This window comes from Danio aesculapii, chromosome 22, assembly GCF_903798145.1.
Source record: "Danio aesculapii chromosome 22, fDanAes4.1, whole genome shotgun sequence".
NCBI classification, from domain to species: Eukaryota; Metazoa; Chordata; class Actinopteri; order Cypriniformes; family Danionidae; genus Danio; species Danio aesculapii.
The window spans coordinates 26,349,135-26,370,494 of NC_079456.1; the positions used below are offsets into that span (position 1 = coordinate 26,349,135).

At 37.4% G+C, this 21,360-nt stretch overlaps 1 protein-coding gene across 1 annotated transcript; it reads left to right on the top strand.

Annotated features, from left to right (window-relative positions):
* Positions 1-11,375: 11,375 nt before the first annotated feature.
* Positions 11,376-19,539, top strand: yju2b (YJU2 splicing factor homolog B). The gene is made up of 10 exons (XM_056448379.1): positions 11,376-11,448; positions 11,922-11,973; positions 12,782-12,835; positions 12,945-13,027; positions 13,108-13,163; positions 13,298-13,358; positions 13,440-13,582; positions 13,966-14,138; positions 14,228-14,366; positions 18,212-19,539. The coding sequence occupies exons 2-10, from the start codon at positions 11,971-11,973 to the stop codon at positions 18,670-18,672; spliced, it is 1,173 nt and encodes a 390-aa protein (XP_056304354.1). The 5' UTR covers positions 11,376-11,448; positions 11,922-11,970; the 3' UTR covers positions 18,673-19,539.
* The last annotated feature ends 1,821 nt before the right edge of the window (positions 19,540-21,360 follow it).

Consider the following 21,360-nt stretch of genomic DNA (forward strand, 5'->3'; position numbering starts at 1 on the left):
GTGATCTTCAGTAGAGAACACATGGTTCTTTTTTCGCCTGGTTTTCCTTCTTCGGGATGAGAGTGCAGGTGATGCTGAGATGCGCCAGAGTCACCGTCTCTTTTATAGCCATCTAAGCGAGTCAGAGCTGATGGGGCGGAGGGGATGATGGGGTGCGGCCAGGACGAGAGCGAATCAAAATAACCCTTCTGCTCCCAGTCTCCCACCTGGTCTCATGGCTACGATTGAAGGCAACTTTGTCATTTTTGGAAAGCCATTGGAATTTCTCCAAGTCTGAGGAGTATGGATTGATTGCTTAAAGCTGCTGGATGTAGTGATGAGGGTCATCATCGCTGTGGTTGAGCTGGTCAAATACATGGAATTTTCATGTTTTTACACACGTTTTATATAATGATGAATGAGGAAGAGCAAGGGTTAAATGCTTGAAGGATGTAAAAGAAGGCCCATAATTAAAAAGTACTAAATAGATGACAGAAGTTATTTGAAAGGAAATTCCGAGAATAATGGCTGTCTTCAGATACATAAATTTAGGGATTTTATAAAAATATGATTTTTTTTCTTGCTATCTACATTCCTTATTTAACTAAGAAGACATGAATCCTGCACTGCTGGAGAAATAAGTGATTACGCATGGTTTCAGTGATATCCTGGCTTAGCCATCCTGTGATCTCAAGAGTTTAGGCCCCAAAATGCCTTTGTAGACTTGAGTAACACTTAAAATTCTTATTATTTTTAGTTTTAGGTAGCAAAATATGAAACCAAAAATGTTTACTCACATTAACATTTTTAATAACCAGAAATATGAGAAATATATTGCTTGAAAGGTCGGGAAAAAAGTCTGTTAGGAATCTTATCATCACGTTCTCCCCTTCAGCACCTTAATGCCCATCAAGTGCACATTTTGCCTCCTGCTACTGTTTTCTAGATCTAGACATTTGTCTAGTAGTATTTTGCACTCTTTGAAGATTACCTAGATTACCTATTGTGCTTGTTCCAGTGCTGTTACTCTCTCCATAGTTTCGCTGAGAGTGTTTCCCATTTCCTCAACAATTGTGACCGTCTTCGTGTGTGCAGAGCAAAGACACACTAGCTCTTCATGTATAGCACGAATATTTGTTTTCATTTCTTTGCGTAGAGAGAAGATATTTGCGTTGATATCATAAAACAAAGTAATTATCTCAGCTTTTATCTGCCCCAGCAGTGTTTCTCTGGATACCTGTAGTTCCTCTCTTAATGTCTGTAGTGATATTGGGCTCTCCGTTGAGGTTTCTTGCACAGACTGCGTTGCACTCTCTGCCAGTTTTGGACTGCCAACTATGAACAGACTTAGCGTTTTCTGAATTTGCTTTGTTTTACCCTTCTTCGTTTTTATTTCTTCTTCATTGGGGATGATTTAGTGTATAGGATTACTTAGATTACGTTTAGTTCTTGCTTTATTCAATTTTGATAGTTCAGATGTCCATAATGTCCATATTAATAGATTGTTATTGGTAGAGCACCGCACTTCCAACTTAGTCCATTGGATGGAAACCGGAAGTCCCCATACTGCTTGAAAGTCCACAATTTTGCTATTATTTACCCTCAAGTCACCCGAGAACATTATTGCCTTCAATCCAAAGCCCCCAAATAATTTTTTCTTTAATGAAAGGTAAAATTCATGCTATTAACAAACAATTAACTGTGACATTCACCTCAATAAACTCCTAATAAGCTGCTTACTAATAGTTATTAAGGCAGTAGTTACACTTGGGTATTGGGTAGGTTGAGGATGTAGAATAAAATTGTGAGTGTACTTTATAAAGACAAACAAAACAGTAAATCTCTTTATTGTACAGTAATCAACACTTGAAGTGAACCAAATTCTTTCATCACAGGTGTTCTAATACTATTTAACAACACCCATTCTTGTCCTAGAACAATTTTGAAAAACTTTTTTGATCTACTTCAAATGTTTACTACTGTAGGCAGGTAATAAGACACTCATTAATAGTGAGAATTGGTATTTAAACTATAGTGTTAGACAATTAAGTTGCATGTCTTTTATTCAACTGTGCATCAAACAGACTTATGTTTTGAGGATGTTATCAGATGATATCAAAACGTTAACTAACAAACAAATTGTATTGCAGTTCATAGATGATTTTGTTTTTAATTTTAGACATACACTTAGACAAATATTTAGTTCATTATCCAATGTGGTTTTACAAAACATCTTATACTTACAGTCCATTGTATACTTACATGCATGCAAATTCAAGAGAAATACTTGCAAATTTGGATTGTGAGCAGTTCAAATGTTTTCCAGTTAGACATCCAACAGTATTAAAAGAAGATCAATAGAAAAGGATTTCAGCCAATTGCCGGGTGGTTTAAATAGACACTGGCCCATAAAACAATCTGCTTTACAGGGAAACCTCCATAGCAGTCTGTTCTCAGCTACATCATGTCTTTATTTATAACTCTTAACTCATCCATCATGAGGAAGATTATAGTCAGTTTCCACTGGTGCTGCTGCCATGCTGTTGGCTTAAAGCTCCTTACAACCATGCTAAAACTGGATGTCTTCATCCAGACCAGAGACTTAGGGTCTGTGTTCCCAGATGCGCAAGAAAGTGAATAAAATCTGGAATAAAATAGCTATCTATCTCGCCAGTGAAATAAAAACATATGACTGATTTCTTTTTGATTCGGTTTATTATCCATTTCTTACTCCCGTTTGTCCTCCCAAGGTTCTGTACAATTCATTTCCTGCATGTAGCTGAGAAATCTAACAATGATGATAATAATGAAGATATGAAAGTAAAGAGGATCTGCATGATGGCACTTTTTACTAATTAGAGAACAAAACTGCCTGAAACTTTTTTTCTTCTTTTTTTTACATTCTAAAAAAAATCATATGGGGTTTACAGTTTTGGCAATGCAAATGTATTAGCAAAATGTGTTACATGTGGAAAAAAGATATTTAAAATAATCTAAGCTAGCACTATTTGTAGATAAACATTACTATATAAAGGGTTCAACAATAAATGCTTGTCCAGTACAAGTAAATGTTATGGACTGGCAGTTGAAAGCTAAACTTACTTGCCCGATCGAACAAATAATTTGAAAACAGTAATGTTAAAGTCGGGACTACACCAATATTTTTAGTGAACAAATTGTTCTTGTTCACACAGTCCTTTTGACTCATTTCTCATTCAATTTAATCAAGTCACAACGCTGTTTGCTGCATAGGCACAGCTCAGTGACAGTGAACTGGTAGCTCAGCCGTGTGTATCGTTTCATTTTGATTTTCACTTTCAGCCAAAAGCCTTTCAGTTGAAATGTGACCGAGCATTTGATTTGTTGAATGTGGAAAACAAATATACAAGGGTTGCATAATGAAACTGAAGCACCTGGGTTTAGAACACAATAATTCATTAGTATGGTGTTGGGCCTCCTTTTGCAGCCAATACAGCATCAATTCATCTTGGGAATGACAAATTCATTTTGTATGGATTTTGAGCCATTTTTGCAGAATATTGGCATGGTCACTACGTGATGCTGCAGGAGAAAAAAAAAATTCTGACTCGTTCCTCCAAAACACCCCAAAGTGGCTCAATAATATTTGGTTCTGATGACTGTGAAGGCCATGGGAGATTCAACTTCACTTTCATATTCACCAAACCACTCTGTCACCAGTCTCGCTGTATGTATTAGTGCATCATCCTGTTACATTACACTGCCTTCAGGATGCAGTGTTCGAACTGTTGGGTGCACATGGTCCTCCAGAATGGTTTGGTAGACCTTCACAGTGATGTGCCCATCTAGCACAAGTATTGGGCCTAGGGAATGCCATGATATTGCAGCTTAAACCATCACTGATCCACCCCCATGCTTCACTCTGGGCATGAAACAGTCTGGGAGGTAGGCTTCTTTTGGGGGTTCTCCACACCGTAACTCTCCCAGATGTGGGAAAGACAGTGAAGATGCACTCATCAGAGAACAATACGTTTCACATTGTCCACAGCCCAAGATTATAACTGGACCCATTGAAATCGCTGTATGGCATTGGCACAAGTGACCAAAGGTTTGGCTATAGCAGCCCGACCATGGATATTGACCGTGGAGCTCCTGAACAAACAGGTGGAAACAGGAAAGTTGAGGCGCACATTTAACTATGCAGTGAATTGGGCAGCTGAGGCTTTGTTTTTTGGATACAATCCCGGTTGGTTCTGGACATCCCATTCAGACAGCTTATTCTTGTGTTCACAGTTCCTCCGGTTGGATGTGGTTCATCCTCTGCTCTGGTCTTCCCGGTGGAATGTGCAATCAATGAAGATTGGCTACCAGGCTGGTCAAATTTAGCCAGTGGAGTATGGTCACCAAAACATGCACAAATGACACTTGAAGCCTAGTTTACACTACAGGATTTTAAACATCGGCAGATTGCTGTGCTGTTCACACTACATGACTTGATTTTGTGTCTTTTAATCTCTGTGGTGTTCACACTACGCGACACTACGTAAATGATCCGCAAGAGGGGGGTCACGCACTACAAGATCTGACAACAACTAGTTCCCCAACAGCTCAGTCAAGCTACCAAACCACGGCCAATGAAATGTTGAGGGAGGAGTCGTCAGAAAAAGCTGAACACTGCTTGTGTGCTGATGACATCACTTGTTTCAAGCTTTCAAGGAAGCATTTAAAAACATCGTCAGTCAGCTGATGCATCAGCGGATCAATCGCTCATCTGCAAGGTTTGAGTGAATTGATACACAGAGAGTTTTTAATTTTTGTAATTTAATAACTCTTTGAAATAAAACTAACATATCTATAACACCCTGACGTTTCCTAAATATCTGTGTATTTCTTTCTAATATTGTTATTTTTTAAATGACAAAACAGTAAAGAACTGAGCATTTCTACCTTTAATTACCATATTGGTCAACATGACTGCATGCATGTCTGCTACTTTTCGCTGTGACTTTAAATATTTGTGCATTTTTTTGCCTAGCAACTTCCTGCTAACATAAACATAACTCTCTGATAGCAAAAACATAAATTTACATCTGATATATCTTTCAAAACAGCATAGTGCTGGGAAATAGCTCCTGTTTGAAAATGAATATGAAAGCGAGGCCCAGACCTTTGCGTCTTCTAGTATCTTAACTACATATTTCTAGGCTGTATTACCAAAAAGATAATATTTTCAGGGTAATGGTGTCATCAAATATTATGACAGACATTCAGAGCTTAATTTTAATATCTCAATAGGAGCTTTGAATGTAAATATGATGTGACAATATGACGTTTTATATGAGAACGGTCAGAATGAGCAGTATGGTAATTCTAATACTTACAGAATTCTAATTCTAGTTCCCCTGTTAGTATAGCATACTCTCGTGTCCGTGTTAACGCAGAATGAAGGGAGTGCATCGATGCGCATTCTGGCCAATCACAGACGTTTCTGTTGATCTCCTGGGCACACGGCCATTCAGCTCAAGCTGATATGCTCTCTCATTGACTGCAGCTCGTCATTACATCTGACCTCACGTGGGGTTGAGTCAGCCGACTGCTCTGGAATATTCAGCATGCTAGATATTGGATTTCCATCTGCGAGGTGTCGGCGATGCTTCAGCAAGCCTCTTTGATGCGTTGTTCAGTAGTTCACACATAAAGACTGGCAAGCGCCGTGCACCCGCAGATTTCTTCGCGATCACAGCCCGATCTGTCGCCGAGCTCGTTAATTTCCAAATCAGGCTCAAATCAGGCCTAAAATCTTGTAGTGTGAACTAGGCTTAAAATGTAAGCACCCTCACTAAAGAAAAGTATTGAAATACTTCAAAAGTTCAAACTTTTCAGCCAAATGTGGGTGCGAATCAGGCAATTGAAACAAATGTGAATGTGCACAAAAAACAACTACATGCAAACGTGTGTTACAGGAGAAGCTTGGGGGTGGTGGAGGGCACCTTAAGGGTTGGCTCACTCAGTGTGCCATTCAAGCTAGAACCACTACTGATTTCATATATTTCACACAAGAAGCTTATGGTTTTCATGCCTTTTGAGAAAACTGTTCACTATTGTCTGCATGTAAACTTGTAGATGTGATATGCATGCATACTAAATGGTTTGTCTATATGCATTTGTATTCATAACAAACAATATATTTTTCACAGATGTCGCTATTTGGACAGTTACACGTATGCAAGGACATAATGGGAGATATTTGGATGTAAATAACAGTATTGGATTGCAGGGTAATCTACTAAACCATGGAAAACGTGGAAGCTGCTAAATCATATAGGAAACTACTTCGTGAGAAGGAAAAGCTGAAATATTGGCAAACTGATTTTATTGTTAAACATGACAGTACTGATCACCTTCAGAAGCAGCAGGTTAATATGGCATTGTTTACATTCTGCTCTCCATGATGGCTAACTAACGACACATAATAAAAAACACTATAGTTGACTACAGTAACATATGTGCACAGTAGTGTTTCTTTAAAAAGTGACATTGCCGCATACTGGCCTGGCATACAGAATATGATATTTTTAGTAATTACCACCTTGTAATAATATGGTTTCGAGTTGGACCACTAAGGTTCATATGAGGATACAGAGCATTTAAAACTAGCTATTTTCATGCAAGCCTCTCTTTTTTGTTAGATAATATTTTATCCAACATACCAATACCTAGTACAGTGTGGGGATACGGCAACCCTTCTGGCATGTCCTGACAGACTTCTTAGGAATCTGGGGCTGTCTGAGTTAGGCAGGAATCTCATATCAAAGTCACAGAGTGGAAAAACAGCCTTACTCGCACACTGTAAAACACACTGTGACATGGAAAGGAGGTGTGGACCCACAGCCCATCAGACGGAAAGAGGGGAAAAGAGCTTTGTCTGTCTGGTACAAATCACCAGAGCTCACCTATGCATGCACTCATGGATCTAGTCAGAAAAAGCACACAGCTTCAGCATTCCTCGTACTTGGATTTCTGATAAGGGAATTTTTAGGGGAAGATAGAAGCAAAACAACAGCTATTAATAATGGATGAGGATAGTTCTACACAAACAAATCAATCTGTAAATTAGTCTAAGTGTATACAATGCAGCTGTCACTTGCAATAAGAGTTAAAAAATCATTTACCAAATTAAACTGAACAAATTATGAGGCTAAATGATCTAATGCTGAATTAATCATTTAGTAAAATACATATTAACATAATACATGATTGAAAATGACAGGGGGTGGCATGGTGGTGCAGTGGTAAGCACAGTCACCTCAGCAAGAAGGTCGCTGGTTTGGCCAGTTGGCATTTCTGTGTGGAGTTTGCATGTTCTCCCCGTGTTGGTGTAGGTTTCCTCCGGGTGCTCTGGTTTCACCCCCAGTCCAAAGACATGCACTATAGGTGAATTGGGTAAACTAAATTGGCCATAGTGTTTGAATGTGAGAGTGTATAAGTGTTTTGTCAGAATTAGAGCTGGGTGATATTGCAAAAGAAAAAAATTATCACAATATCATGTTTCATATCATTCGATATCGATAATTATTAAATTATTAAACAATACATTTAGGAATATTAGGATTTTTTAACCACTTTATTTTAATTTACAAACATTACTAATGCAAATAGCTTTAATAGTCAAGTGTGTGCAATGGTAAAGCGTAAATACTGAACGATCAAAGCAAACTTTAAGGTAAATCAACATCAGTAAGGTGTGAATAATAATGATACAGTAAACCTCAAACTCTGTCAACAACACAAATTATGATAATCTAATGTGAGCTTTCAAGTAAAGGAACCAATCATCATTATTCAAAATACAAACTGCAACATTTCAAATTCTGAAGTTGGTTGACTATAGGCATCACGGTGGCGCAGTGGGTAGCACAATCGCCTCACAGCAAGAAATGTCACTGGTTCTAGCTCCGGCCAGTTGGCATTTCTGTGTGGAGCTTGCATGTTCTCCATGTGTTTGTGTGGGTTTCCCCCACAGTTGAAAGACATGCGCTATAGGTGAATTGAATAAACTAAATTGGCCGTAGTGGATGTGTGTTAATGAGAGTGTATGGGTGTTTCCCAGTGTTGGGTTGCATCTGGAAGGGCATCCGCTGTGTAAAACATATGCTGGATAAATTGGCGTTTCATTCCACTGTGGCAACCTCTGATAAATAAAGGGACTAAGCTAATGAAAAATGAATGAATTGTTTTGTACATGAAATGTATTTGCACAGTCAGGCCAGGTGAAAATTGTGTTGAATCTGGGTCATTTCTCAGGGGTGTTTTAAGGTATGGATGACCTAACACTGCAATTTTGTAGCATTCGGTCTCCCGTCCGGCCCATATAGGGCTCGTCTGCTCCGGGCAGGAATGCAGGAGCAGCGTTCCAGTGTTGGGAAGCATTTTGTGGGAATTAGTGGGGAATCTCAAACTCGCCAGGCAAGGGCTGTTTATGCTGTAAATCTGACTGAAGCTCCATCACTTCTCATCCACTCACACGTGTCTCCATCACACTGGACCAGAACTTTTTTTGTTTATGACTGCATTCACTATCGCTCATGGGCCACAAGGGTGACAATAATATTGCCAACTAAATATAATCATATAATTGCATTTTAGCAAGAATTTATAATAGAAAAAGTATTACAGGTTCGTAGCCAGCCTTGAGAAAGGGGTGTTTCTTTTTTTCTCAAAAAGTGGACCTTTTTGCAGTTATTCCCTTAATTTTGTATTTAACGATGTCTCATGAGTAGGGTCAGACAGAATCTGCGGACATTTTTTACTATATCTGTGGAGAATTTTGTTAAAAATCTGCGGATTTATGCGGAATGATTTTAGGAGTATCATAAATAAAAACTTAATTAATGAAATTTATAAATATGAAAAACATTTTTTACTTGTATTCAATGTTTACAATGTAAATCCAATTAGATCCACTTATTTGGTAAGTGTCTCATATAATAGATAATAGACAAAAAATATTACTTTACAAAGTGTATAGTAAATAAATCATATCAACATTTTAATATACTGTTATTATATCACAACAATATTAGTGAAATTAATTTGAAAACTGAATAAATATAACTTTACAAAAGTTTAAGGATTCATTTTCCTTCAGCTTACAAACTCAGATCATGCAAACTCCACACAGAAATTCCAACTGGCCCAGCAGGAACTCGAACCAGCGACCTTCTTGCTGTGACACGACAGTGCTAACCACTGAGCCACCATCCCGCCCTGTTAAGACATTAGTGTTTTTCAAATGTACAATTTTGAATAAAATATGGCACAGCGTACAGTACTACAGTACAAATATATTTCACTATCACAAAAAAGATAAATACATGTTTTCTGGCATATTATATCTAAGTCGCAGACATCAGGGAGCCACAATGAATATACAGGAGACTCCCAGAGCTTCCGGGAGAGGTGGGATGTATCATATGTGTATGTGTAAGTCATAATTGTTCAAATTAAAAACAGTAATCTATTGTCATGTATGGCTCTATAAGTTTTTAAATGGACTATATGCACAGCTAGAGTTTTAAAGCCAACAATAAACTTCCAGTGAAAGCTTAATGTGAGTATTTTCAATTTTCACAAGTTTGTTTTTACAGCATCGATGTTGTAATGTAATTACAATACATTCAGTTAAATAGACTTAAGCATTCATTTAGATGTTCAAGTGTAAAATGAGATGAAAGACCGTTGTAACCACTACTGCCGTCGGTAGCAGCAGGCTTGCGCAGAAATTCCATTGAAAATACTGCTGTAAAATAAACTCATATTTAAAGACATAGTGAGGGAAAATGGAATTTAATGCAGTGCTTCTTTTCTGATCTGAGAACCACTTCATATCGTATATCTAACAGGCAGGCAAGACAAGATCACTGATTTTTAAGGAAATCAGATCTTAAACATGACAATTTTGTAATGGAAAGACAGTTCATCGAAAGCCCTTGGGTGCCAGGCTGAAAATTAAAAGTATAGCCTATTGTCATAATTTAAAAAAAAAAATTAAATGTTATAAAATATAATTGTTAAAATTAAAAAAGTAATCTATTGTTGTGTATAGGCATATAATGATAACCGTTTTCCAAGTATACCGCGGTTTGGAAAAGTTAAGGTTTTAAAACCGCCAAAATTTTCTGTAATACCGTTCCTAAGGTGTGTGCAAGATTTTTTTTATTTACATTTTTTTTAGGACAACAGTATCTTCAGCAGAAAAAAACATCATAAGATGCTGTTTTAATTTTGTAAATAAATCTGTGTTTTTGAAATTATGAAGACAGCAGAAGTCTATGATTCCTTGGAATTATTTAGCCTGACATGTTTACATCTCCAAAATATCATAAATCTTTCAAAAAATTAAATATATTGTTTTCAAAGGGGAAAAAGTTTTTTTTTACCCAGACATTTAAAAGGAATATATTTTAGAGCAGTAATCATAATACTGTGATGATACCGTGATATTTTTATCCAAGGTTATCATACCGTCAGAATTAATGAAAACAACCAGACTTCTATATTGTTTGGCATCAAATTAATAACAGTGTTTGTGAGGGATGAATTACATTTTTACCGATATTATGATATTGTGGTAAAGTTGGTTTTATAATTGGACATTCATTCAGTGACATCTTGTGACACGCTCCCTATATTGTTTACCATGGTACTTTGCATTTGGTCTGTAATCACATGTAAGTATGACTTGAAAATAACATTATTATAATTCATTTGACTGTGAACAATTTTGTACCTTGACAGTCATTGGCTGCTAATATGATTTCCCTATTTAGAAATTTCAAACAATACTTTTTAAAATCATATCATTAAGGTAAAAGTCATAATGTGTGAATATAAAACCAACTTTACCTCAATTAACATGACCCTGGTTACTTCTTTATTTGACCAGTTTCAAATGGCAAGCCTCAAACTCCCCTTGCCCCCCGTATGCCCCCAAATACAAAATCCTTCAACACAAATCAATTTTTGCAGTTAATAACCCTTTTGTGCATATTTCCTTACCTGGATTGGAAAAACCCTCGCTAGTCCAAGTTTTTGTACTCACCTGCATTCACATTCACACAGAAGACAAACTCCAGAGCGGGAAAATGCCCACCTGCAGGTGAAATCCCAGCTGGCAAACATGGCACGGTTATTCCGAGTGAAAGTGAGCCAGTAGAGGACAGGACGAAATTTACGCCTCAAGACTGATTCACAGCGGAGTTTTCCATACCAGAGGGTTTCCCCATCCTTCAAATACTGCATTATAAAACTTTCTTTACGTTTCAGAAATTGTTAAAGATGGATAAACTGACCTAAAGATTCCCGTTAGGCGCATTTCTGAACCGTTGCCGTTTATCCTCCGCTCAGCAGATGACGCTGTGATGCACTCAATTAGCGTGACGTAAGACGTCGAGGAAACTGAGAAGCTGTGTTTACGTCGATGGTTTTTGGGTTAGTATCTTAATTCACCAATTTGTTTTGATTTACTTCATTATTTTCACGTTTACTGTGTTTATTAATCGTGTAAACACTACATATTATGCGCAGTGGTTGTCGCTTTAATGCTACTTGACTGGGTTGTTATTTTAGGACACGTAACGTTATCGTATATCAGTTGATCATATAACCTTAAATGTATAAGTTATATAAACCTAATGACAGTTCACTTGCCTTTAATTGCTGTTATAACACGTTTAAAAGTATTTAGCTAACGTTGGCACGTTTACTGTGGTTGTATTATGGTACAGTGATGGTATTACAATGCTATTGTTATAAATAATACTGTGGCTCAGTACATATATATGTATGTATGTATGTATGTTTCATAACAATCTGATCTCATACATCATATGTAATAATCAGATAGTAGTATGATATGATGGGTAATAATAATCATTATATTTTCCCCCTATCTCATCCTGCAGTGTTCTGATTGATATTAAAATCATCTGGAGCTGATCTTCAACCAGCAAGATGGTATGAACTCTACTTTTTAAATATGCTTTATTCAGAATATAATATGTTGAGTTAGATTGTGTATTTGGATAGTCGGGTTTCATGTACTTTTTTAGATAAATACAATTTACTTGGCTTTTTTTCTATTCTTATTAGATTCATTATTGTTTGCATGACAAAAATAAAACTTATTGTAGTTAAAACAGAAGGTTTTCCTTTGCAAATTCAAAAAGTTACATGTACAGATAATAGTGGTTTGAAAATGATTGTTGTGCACAAAAATGGCAAAAAACTAAAAGTGCAGTGTTGTGACATTGTAAATAAATATTATATACATTCACACCATTATTGTTTTTGTTGTCAAAGAATCATGTTTATATAAAATAATATTTTAGTTAGATTATTATATATAATTATTTTAATAATAAAACAAGAATTATAAATTATCATAATTTTTTTTTCAAAACTTGCATGTAGACACCTGTATTCAAGGGATTTTAGCCCCAAAAACAACATTGTTTTGTTAATTAAAGGCCAAAATGCATAAAACATTTTCAGTGCCCAGTTAAAAATGATGATCTTTTCATTACTTAAAAAGCATAGCCGTAGTCACATTTATGTTAGAAAATGTAACTTATTTACTGAACATTTCACTTTGAAAAATGGCACAAAACGTGCAAAAAGCTACATTTTTTTAGAGAAATTACACTGTTTTTGAGTCTACATTTTTATTTTTAGTTCCCAATAATTACACATATCATTTGGAATTTGCTGTGAAATAAGTGTGTAAATAAAATGTGTAATTATGTCTTCTAATTCTCCCATTTAGGGTGAACGTAAAGGAGTAAACAAGTGGTACCCTCCTGATTTTGATCCAGCCAAGGTGAGAATGAAAAAATACTAGAATAATTTTTTTCTGGGTTCTCTCTTGTATAACCAATGTCTTTATAGAAATGTCTTGCTGATATATCTAATTTATTCTCTTATAACAGCATGGCTCCATCAATGGCTACTATAAAACTCACCCGCTGCGGGAAAGGGCCAGGAAACTGTCTCAGGGCATCCTCATCATCAGGTAACACACATTTACACTGTTATCAATTCTATAAATATTGATTTTGTATGGTATACTGAGAGACGCTGTTGTGTTTTTAGATTTGAGATGCCCTATAATATTTGGTGCGATGGCTGTAAGAATCACATCGGCATGGGTAGGTTTGTCTGTACTATTCATACTATTTACTATCTAATAGTATATAGTTTGACAACTGTACATTTGTTGTTTATTTTTAGTATCTATAACCATTATACATGTAAGGATGTCTAATTTGTTTCATCTTTGAAGGGGTTCGATACAATGCTGAAAAGAAGAAAGTGGGAAATTATTACACAACTCCAATATACAGGTAATATGTTTGTTTATTATTTTGTATTTCACTTACATGTTGAAGTTCATATACCTCAAAGCTGCTTATCTTCCCCCTCAGGTTCAGGATGAAGTGCCATCTGTGTGTGAACTACATAGAGATGCAGACAGACCCGGCCACCTGTGATTATGTCATTGTGAGCGGAGCCCAGAGGAAGGAGGAAAGATGGGATATGGCTGAGAATGAGCAGATACTAACTACTGGTGGGATACTCGTGTTTAATTATATTATTATTAAATGATAAGGACTTTTTTTCATCATGGCTCTACTGTCAGAAATTTTAATGCGCAGCACATAAAAGCCATTTATACTTGTTTAAACTTTATATTTATATGTATAGTTTTGTCCATCCATCCATCCATCCATCCATCCATCCATCCATCCATCCATCCCTCCCTCCATCCATCCATCCATCCATCCATCCATCCATCTATCTATCCATCTATCTATCTATCTATGTCTGTTTCTCTCTGTCTGTCTATATATACCTAAAAAAGGATATTGCAGTCATTATTTTCTCTAAGTTAAACTTATGTTTGACTTAAAAAGTATAAGTTACAGTACAGTGTGTTGTTTTCCTTTACAGAGCGCAATGAGAAAGAGAAGCTGGAGACCGATGCCATGTATAAGTTAGACCACGGAGGAAAGGATAAAGAAAAGCTACGAGCTGCCATCCCATCTCTCAATGAGCTTCAAGAGCACCAGTCTGGATGGAAAGACGACTTTCAGCTCAACAGTGCTCTCCGCAGGAAGTTCAGGGTGAGTTACATGTTGCCCATACCTTTAGACTTGCATCTCTCATGAAAGAGTTGCTTTTTTGAAAATCTATTTGTGGTTTGAAAATTCAGACTGAGAAGAAAGTGATCGCAGAGGAGGAGGAGAAAGACAACGCAGTACGATTGAGAACTGGTCTGTCCATCCCTTTAGTACCGGAAAGAGAAGAAGATAAAAAGTTAGCAGCACTACTGACCTTCCAGAGTCCAGACTGTGAGTCTAAACTACCCACTTTCTTTTACTTTATTTATTAAAGAATTAGTTGAGCCAAAAATGAAATCTTAGTGATTACCAGGGCTTGACATTACACCCGTGGATTTCATCTGTGGTGGGTTAGAAAGCCGCTCCCACTCGCCACTTTGGCTGGTTGAAAATATTTTTTAAGTTGTAGTTCATCAAGACGCAGCACGACTGACAAAATAATGTTCACACGAGCTAAAGTAAGCAGGTGAATACCAGATAAGAGGATGATCATGCACACGGTGAGACGCAGGCTTTCTTCACTAACTGATGAGGGCTTTAGTATCGCACACACTGCTGATGTGATGCACGCGGGTGTTTATAAGGCTTGCACGCTCCCGTTTCCTTGCGCGAAGTAACCATGCCTGCAAACACAAGCTGTGCGATCGCTTTTCTTTAAAATAGACTGGACAAAAAGTGATGCTCGTGCACCCACAGTCATGCTGCTTTCAAGAGCTCCAGTTTTTTTTAAAAATGTCTTTTTATAAGCAGCAGCAGTTGCCGCTTTTGCTTTAACCATTCTTTGAACAGATTATTAATGGGCCTAACATTAACTGTGTGCACCTGATCCAGGGTTCCCGCGGGTCCTTAAAAAGTCTTAAAATGTCTTAAATTTAAATCCGGGAAATTAAGGTCTTAAATTTACCGTAAAGTGGCTGTTAGGTATTACATTTTAGCTAGTGTCCTTAATGACGAAAGGGAAGCAAAGTGGTCCACCGTAAAACATCTAATAGTTGATTAATTAGTATGTGTGAAACAGGAGAGAAATGACAGTCTCCAGGATTTGTTAGCTTATTACGGTAGGTCGTCTACAGACGCTTACGTCGGTCTGCATCTGCGTGCTGTCATTACGCGGTTGTCGAGGTTCAAAATGCAAAGATGGGAAAGGGTAAATTTAATGATGTGTAAATTCTGCAAAAAAAGACCTTTTCCTTAGGGACCATGGGGCTCAAAGCCGTCAAGTCGCACATGAAAGAAGGAAAGCACCAGCGGTAACTTACGTTGCAACAGCTAGTCATAGCGGATCTAGGTTAATCCCTGCATTGTTTGCAGCTAGATCGAACAATGTTACTTGTTCAGTCTAGAGGTTAAGATATTTGCCCAAACCTGACGGATGGGTTTGGCCTTAATTTCTATCATTTTAGACGGGGTCAGGCCAGGCGGGCTTGGGCTTACGCAGTAAATGAACAGTTGATTAGCGCGAGAAAGTAATCAAATTGTTTGTTACAACATTAAAATCCATCCCTGCAAAGGTGAAACAAATGATGACAGAGAAGTCAAAAAGAGTGAGTTTTGACTGCGGTCAGGCCAACTGCTAGTTCAATAAGAACAGTCATTCTAGCCGCTTCGGCGGTCGCTCATACACTGTGTATTACGGTAGAGCACTAAACAGCAATGTACAGCAAGCTAACAGGGAAGATAAAATGAATTTTTTGACTGGTGGAAGATGAACAAACAATCCTACCCATACCCAAAACATGCTAAATTAGCCAGGTCAATAATGCTCAGTCAGCGCAGGACTGCGCTAAAGCCATTTACAGTGGATTCAATGATGTTCCACCACAAAAACACAATAGCCTAATCTTGATGAATAAAGAATTTTCAAATTATCAATAAATATTAAATTTAAACCATAAAATCATAATGTAAACAGAGTATATAGGCTAATGTTGGCATTAATCTTTTATTATTCAGCTTCACCATCACCTTAAGTGAGGTTTATTAATAAACTAATTTCGGGAGGATCACGTGCTTATGATTTATCACAGCCGGTCTCGTATTAAGCTAATCAGTATCGTCCAATCATATGAGCCATAAGCTACTATAAATAACCACAGTTTTCAGTCCACCTTATCTTCGTTTGGAAGAAACCCCCCTTCCTCCCCATTCTCCTCCTTAACCTTAGATCGGGCGGCACGGAGGCCCAGTGGTTAGCACTGTTAGCCCCACAGCAAGAACACTGCCAACCCTGGTCCTGCCAGGTCGGTAGGTGTTTCTGTGTGGAGTTTGTATGTTCTCCCCGTGTCCGCGTGGGTTTTCCCCGGGTTCTCCGGTTTCCTCCCATCCAAAAAATATACATCATGCATAACAATGAAACATGTGTCTAGCCCCTTCTTTTTTCCTCACGTGTTCCCTTAGCTACTGCAGACGGGGAGTTCTGAGATCCACCGAGCTCAGGCTCCCCTCTCGCTCTGCAAACGGGAGGAAGCCCCGGGCTCGAGGATCCCTTGAGCTCGGGGCTCTCTCCCGGGACAGCATGCCAAACAAGCTATTGATGAATCATCAGCTAAGTGTGAACTCTTGAATACAGATTGTGAAGAGAGGTGGCAAAACAAATCCCACAGAGCCTTGATCTTAATTTCATTATTGCTAGTTATTTTTTTAATCATCATTCTTTACAATAACATTGATTTAATAAGATATAGATATAACTCTACAATGTCTTTTTTTTAAACGAAAGGTTTTGATTAATAAAAAGCACATGTATACAGCTATATTTTGCTTGTTTTTATTTTTTAATTAGTTAAAATTTGTAGCTGAGAAGTAATTATTTATTTGTTTATTTATTTTTGGTGTGGCCAGAGAAAAAAATAGGAAAATCCTTAATGTTGAGCCCTGAAAAGTCATATGAAATAAGAACTAATTGTAGTGAAACACTATGAAACCACAACCGGTTTGCTCACACTCATTGAGCAAGCTCATACACGACACACAAAAAAAAAGTGTAATGAATGAGGAGGCATGTGGAAAAACACAAAATCTAAATCAAGTAATTTTAGCATGCCAAAGTCAAATTTATGCGTATTGATGCAAAATATATTTTCCCAAAAAAACAAATTGTGGATAGTGAAAATGTTGAGTGGCTAGTGATATTGAAAAACTACTAGCCACAGTGGCTGGTGATCAAAAAAGTTAATGTCAAGCCCTGGTTATTACTTAAGCTGCGGTCAGACTGTACTTTTCTCCCCATAGACTTCCATTCATACGCACGCGAACGCGTCCGACCGGAAACGCAAGCTCATGCGACAAATTTTGCAGTTCGCTGCATTGGAAAGTTCAAGCTTCGTGAACTCTAACCTGTGAAATCGCATCACGTGACTGCATGAGACCAATCGAAGATCACAGCATGTCCTCTCTGGACAGAAATTTAAATGACAGAATGATAGAATTTCGCACGCACAAACTCTAATGTGACCGCAGCATCCCTCATCCTCATGTTCTTCCAATCACCTGAGGCCTTTGTTTATTTCCGAAACATAAATGAAGATATTTTTGATGAAATCTAAGAGCTTTCTCTGACCCTTCATAGATTGCAATGGCCCTGAGAGATGTTCAAAGTCCAGAAAAGGAACCAGTAACATTGTTGAAATCTTCCCTTTTTTTTTGGTGCACGAAGGTGTTCTTGGAGCTTCGTATGATTACAGTTTAACAGCTGAAGTCACGTGGAATGATTTGACAATGTTTTTAGTTTCTTTTCTGGACTTTGAATGTCTCAGATCCTTGCTGTCTATGGAGGATGAGAGCTCTCAGATTTCATCTAAAATATCTGAGGTGATTGGAATGACATGAAGGTAATTAATAACAATTTTTGGGTTAACTAACCCTTTAAAGAATTATTCTGCGATCTTTTCAGGTAAAAAATGTATGAGTTTGAACATTAATATTTTTACACAAGAATTATATTTTATTATGTTTCATTTTATTCAAATATTTAGATACTGTTATTATTGTTAATTTTTAAATAGAGTTTTGCAACTATTTTCTGCATTTTTGTGGCTTTATAATTGAGGCTCTTGGAAACTGTTTCTTTCTTTAAGCATATGAAGACAAAAAGCAGTGGAAAAGGCAGGAAATATCGTCTCGTTCCTGGTTCAATAGCCTGTCATCAGCAGCAGGTGGAGCCGCTGGAAGTCTTTTGCAAAAGTTAGGCCAGCAGGGTCGAGGCGCAGCAGTTGTTAAAGCATTGAGCTCTTCTACACCCACTTCACAGATACTGGTGCGTAGGAAATCTGAAAGCAGCAAGTCTGAAACCAACAACACTATGGCCACTATTTTGCCAGTTGACACTCATCCAGCAGCTAAGGACACAGATGCCACGGACTCACCATCTCCTGTTAATAACATCAATGTTAGCATAAACACAGACATTAACGGCTGCATTACAGACGCATGTAAAGCAAGCACTTCATCAGAGGAGGAAAACAGCGTTGATTCGTGTGCTGCTGGAAAGTCTCTGGTTGCAGATTACAGTGACTCTGACTCGGGCAGTGAGGTCTGATGTAGACCGCAAGGTGAAATTGTAGCAAAACTTTGATTCCTAAATGTATCATTCTTCCTATGGTCAACAATTAGTCGTTATTTACTAAAAAATAAAATCTTCAATGATGAAAAATGTCAAATTCAAAGCACTGATCTTTAAACTTAAGTTTCATTCAGATTATTCTTATTAATTTTTTGATGACAATTTTCTTGACGTAGGGTTTTGTGGGCATTTGTAAATGTCAAATGGGCAAAAGGATACAAGATTCAATCGTTTCTTCTCCTGTAGTGTGTCGTAGTTCAGGGCAACCAATGCCATGTCTGCAGCGTTTCAAGACATCATCGCAGAAATTCAAGCAGGTTTAATTTTTTTCAATTGTCATCCACGCAATTCCATCACACGAGTGACTGTTTCCAAGAAATGAAAGAAAGCTTTGTAGAGTGACACGCTTGGACTACCATGACAGAAAAAAAGATAATGTTGGCAATCAATAGCTTTCTGCAGCCTGGTGAGTGAGATTTGGAATATATGTAAACTAACATATCACTCATTACGTTCTCAATCAAAATGCGGTGTGGTTAAATTTTTTATATGAACATATCTTTTAAGGTAACTGGTTGTATACTGCTTTGTAAAAAAAAAAAAAAAAAAAAAGCATAATCTGGCACAGTGACTGTCATAACTGACAACAAAAATTGTGTAGTCTGAACGGGACATTAGCTTGTTGAACTGCTTCTTATAGATGTCGTAACAAACTCCATAGCACAAGGGGGCGATAGAGTTTTACTCAGATAAACTAATTGGCTGTGATTTATGTACTCTTAACTGTGCTACAGTATGCTAGATGAGATGCAATCTGTATAGTGAATAAAATTTTGAATTTAATTTTAATGTGTAGTGAATTAAATGTTAACTGTGGTTGGGTCTTAGAGATTGGTTATTAAAATATTAACTTTAACAGGCTCAGGAACTTTTCTTTCGAACTGTCTGCAGGTGATGTGGCAAATAGTGAATATACACAAAAGTTCAACTACAAAATGATCTTGAGAAATTGTCCCTGTTCACATGAATTATTTAAAATTAGATAGAAAGCAAACTAAGAAAATTCCACTCTATTCAGTTTTCAGTACTAAAATCAGACTTTCGTTCATGTCTACACAAATATAACGCAGGTAATATGCATACGCATGACGTCACTGTTTTTACAAATGAATGTATAGTTTTTCAAAAAAGCGTGCTTAAAACTAATTTACAAACTTCTGCACTTTATGGCTCCAAAAAAGTTATGTAAATATTTAAAAGTCATAGTCATTACTTAAACTTGGTATAAATTAGGTACTATCTCTTTAAAAGATTAGTATGCTATGTTCACGACTAGAGGGTGCAAATTCACAACAAACAAAGGGATAGTTTGATGACACAGTGACTTAGTATCATGGAGTTGTCATCTTCATTACATCCTACTGGACTCCTGCAGAAATCATGTTCATGGATGAGCTAAAGTATAAATCTCTTACTATCATCTTAGTATGGAGCAGACGTGCAAAGTCTCTGGTAGCAAATTACAGTAGCTACATTTCCATTGGTTGACGGGAAATGCCAAGATGCTAATAAGGCTTGAAAATGCGCAAAACTGAGTAGGATAAATGTTTTATTCCATGAGAAAATATGCGCATACACTACGATGGAACCACTTTTAACGAACAAATTCGTAGTATGCGCATTAAAAAAGGTCATGTGATTTTGTTATAAGAGATCATGTGATGGTAAAAAAATGTGTGTGAATGGACAAACCATCAGGTTGACCACATTGTAAAACATCTGAAGGGTTGTTTTGGTCATTAAAATGCCTTAACACTTTCAGTATTAGTGTTATTATATTATTAATTACCTCCAGAACTGTCATGAGTGTCTGTGCTCTGCTACTCACGCCTTCAAACGCCACCACGCATTCATTGCATGTCGGCATCGTCTTCTGAGGCGCAAGTCATTTATTAAGCAAAAGGCTCACGCAGCTTCTATTACCACAGCAAATTCCCTTTTTACTGTTGTATTTGGTGTCAGTCAATCAGGAAGGGAAGATTTGCTCTCTTTGACCCGTTGGCTAGAAACGCTGCTTCATTTGCACACTCTTTATGCGATAAACTAGTTTTGTGCATAAAGTTAGTTCACTTTTTTGGATGAAAACATAGCTAGTGACTCTACAAGCAGCTAAGGCACAAAAGCAGCAGAGCTTTTATTATGCCACAGTTCACCACTTCCTGTTCAGTGTTGCCAGCATGGGCGGTTTTGAATTTATTTTTGTGTGTAAAAAATGACATAGGCAGGAAGTGAACATTTGGGCAGTTTTGCAAGAGCGTGCCCGCCAGCCCCGGTCTGCCCTCATACACCTGTTTTGATCTCCCAAAGAGATGCCATAGCCCCCGTTCTTCGCATACATATGCTTAGAACAGTGTAGAAACGCTTGTGATCTCCCTCCCCAACACCCCCCTCCCCCCCCCCCCCCCCCGGTTTTTGGTTTTCAGCCATTTTTCAACAGCTTTTGGGATGGGAACAGTCAGCAACATCTGGCAACACTGTTCCTGTTCTTCCATGTATGAGCAGTGCTGTTTTATCATACTAAATACATTTGTGCAGTCTAAATCCTACAACATATTAAAACGTTGTTGTTGTTTTTCTGTTTTTTATCAAGTCTAACCGGACATA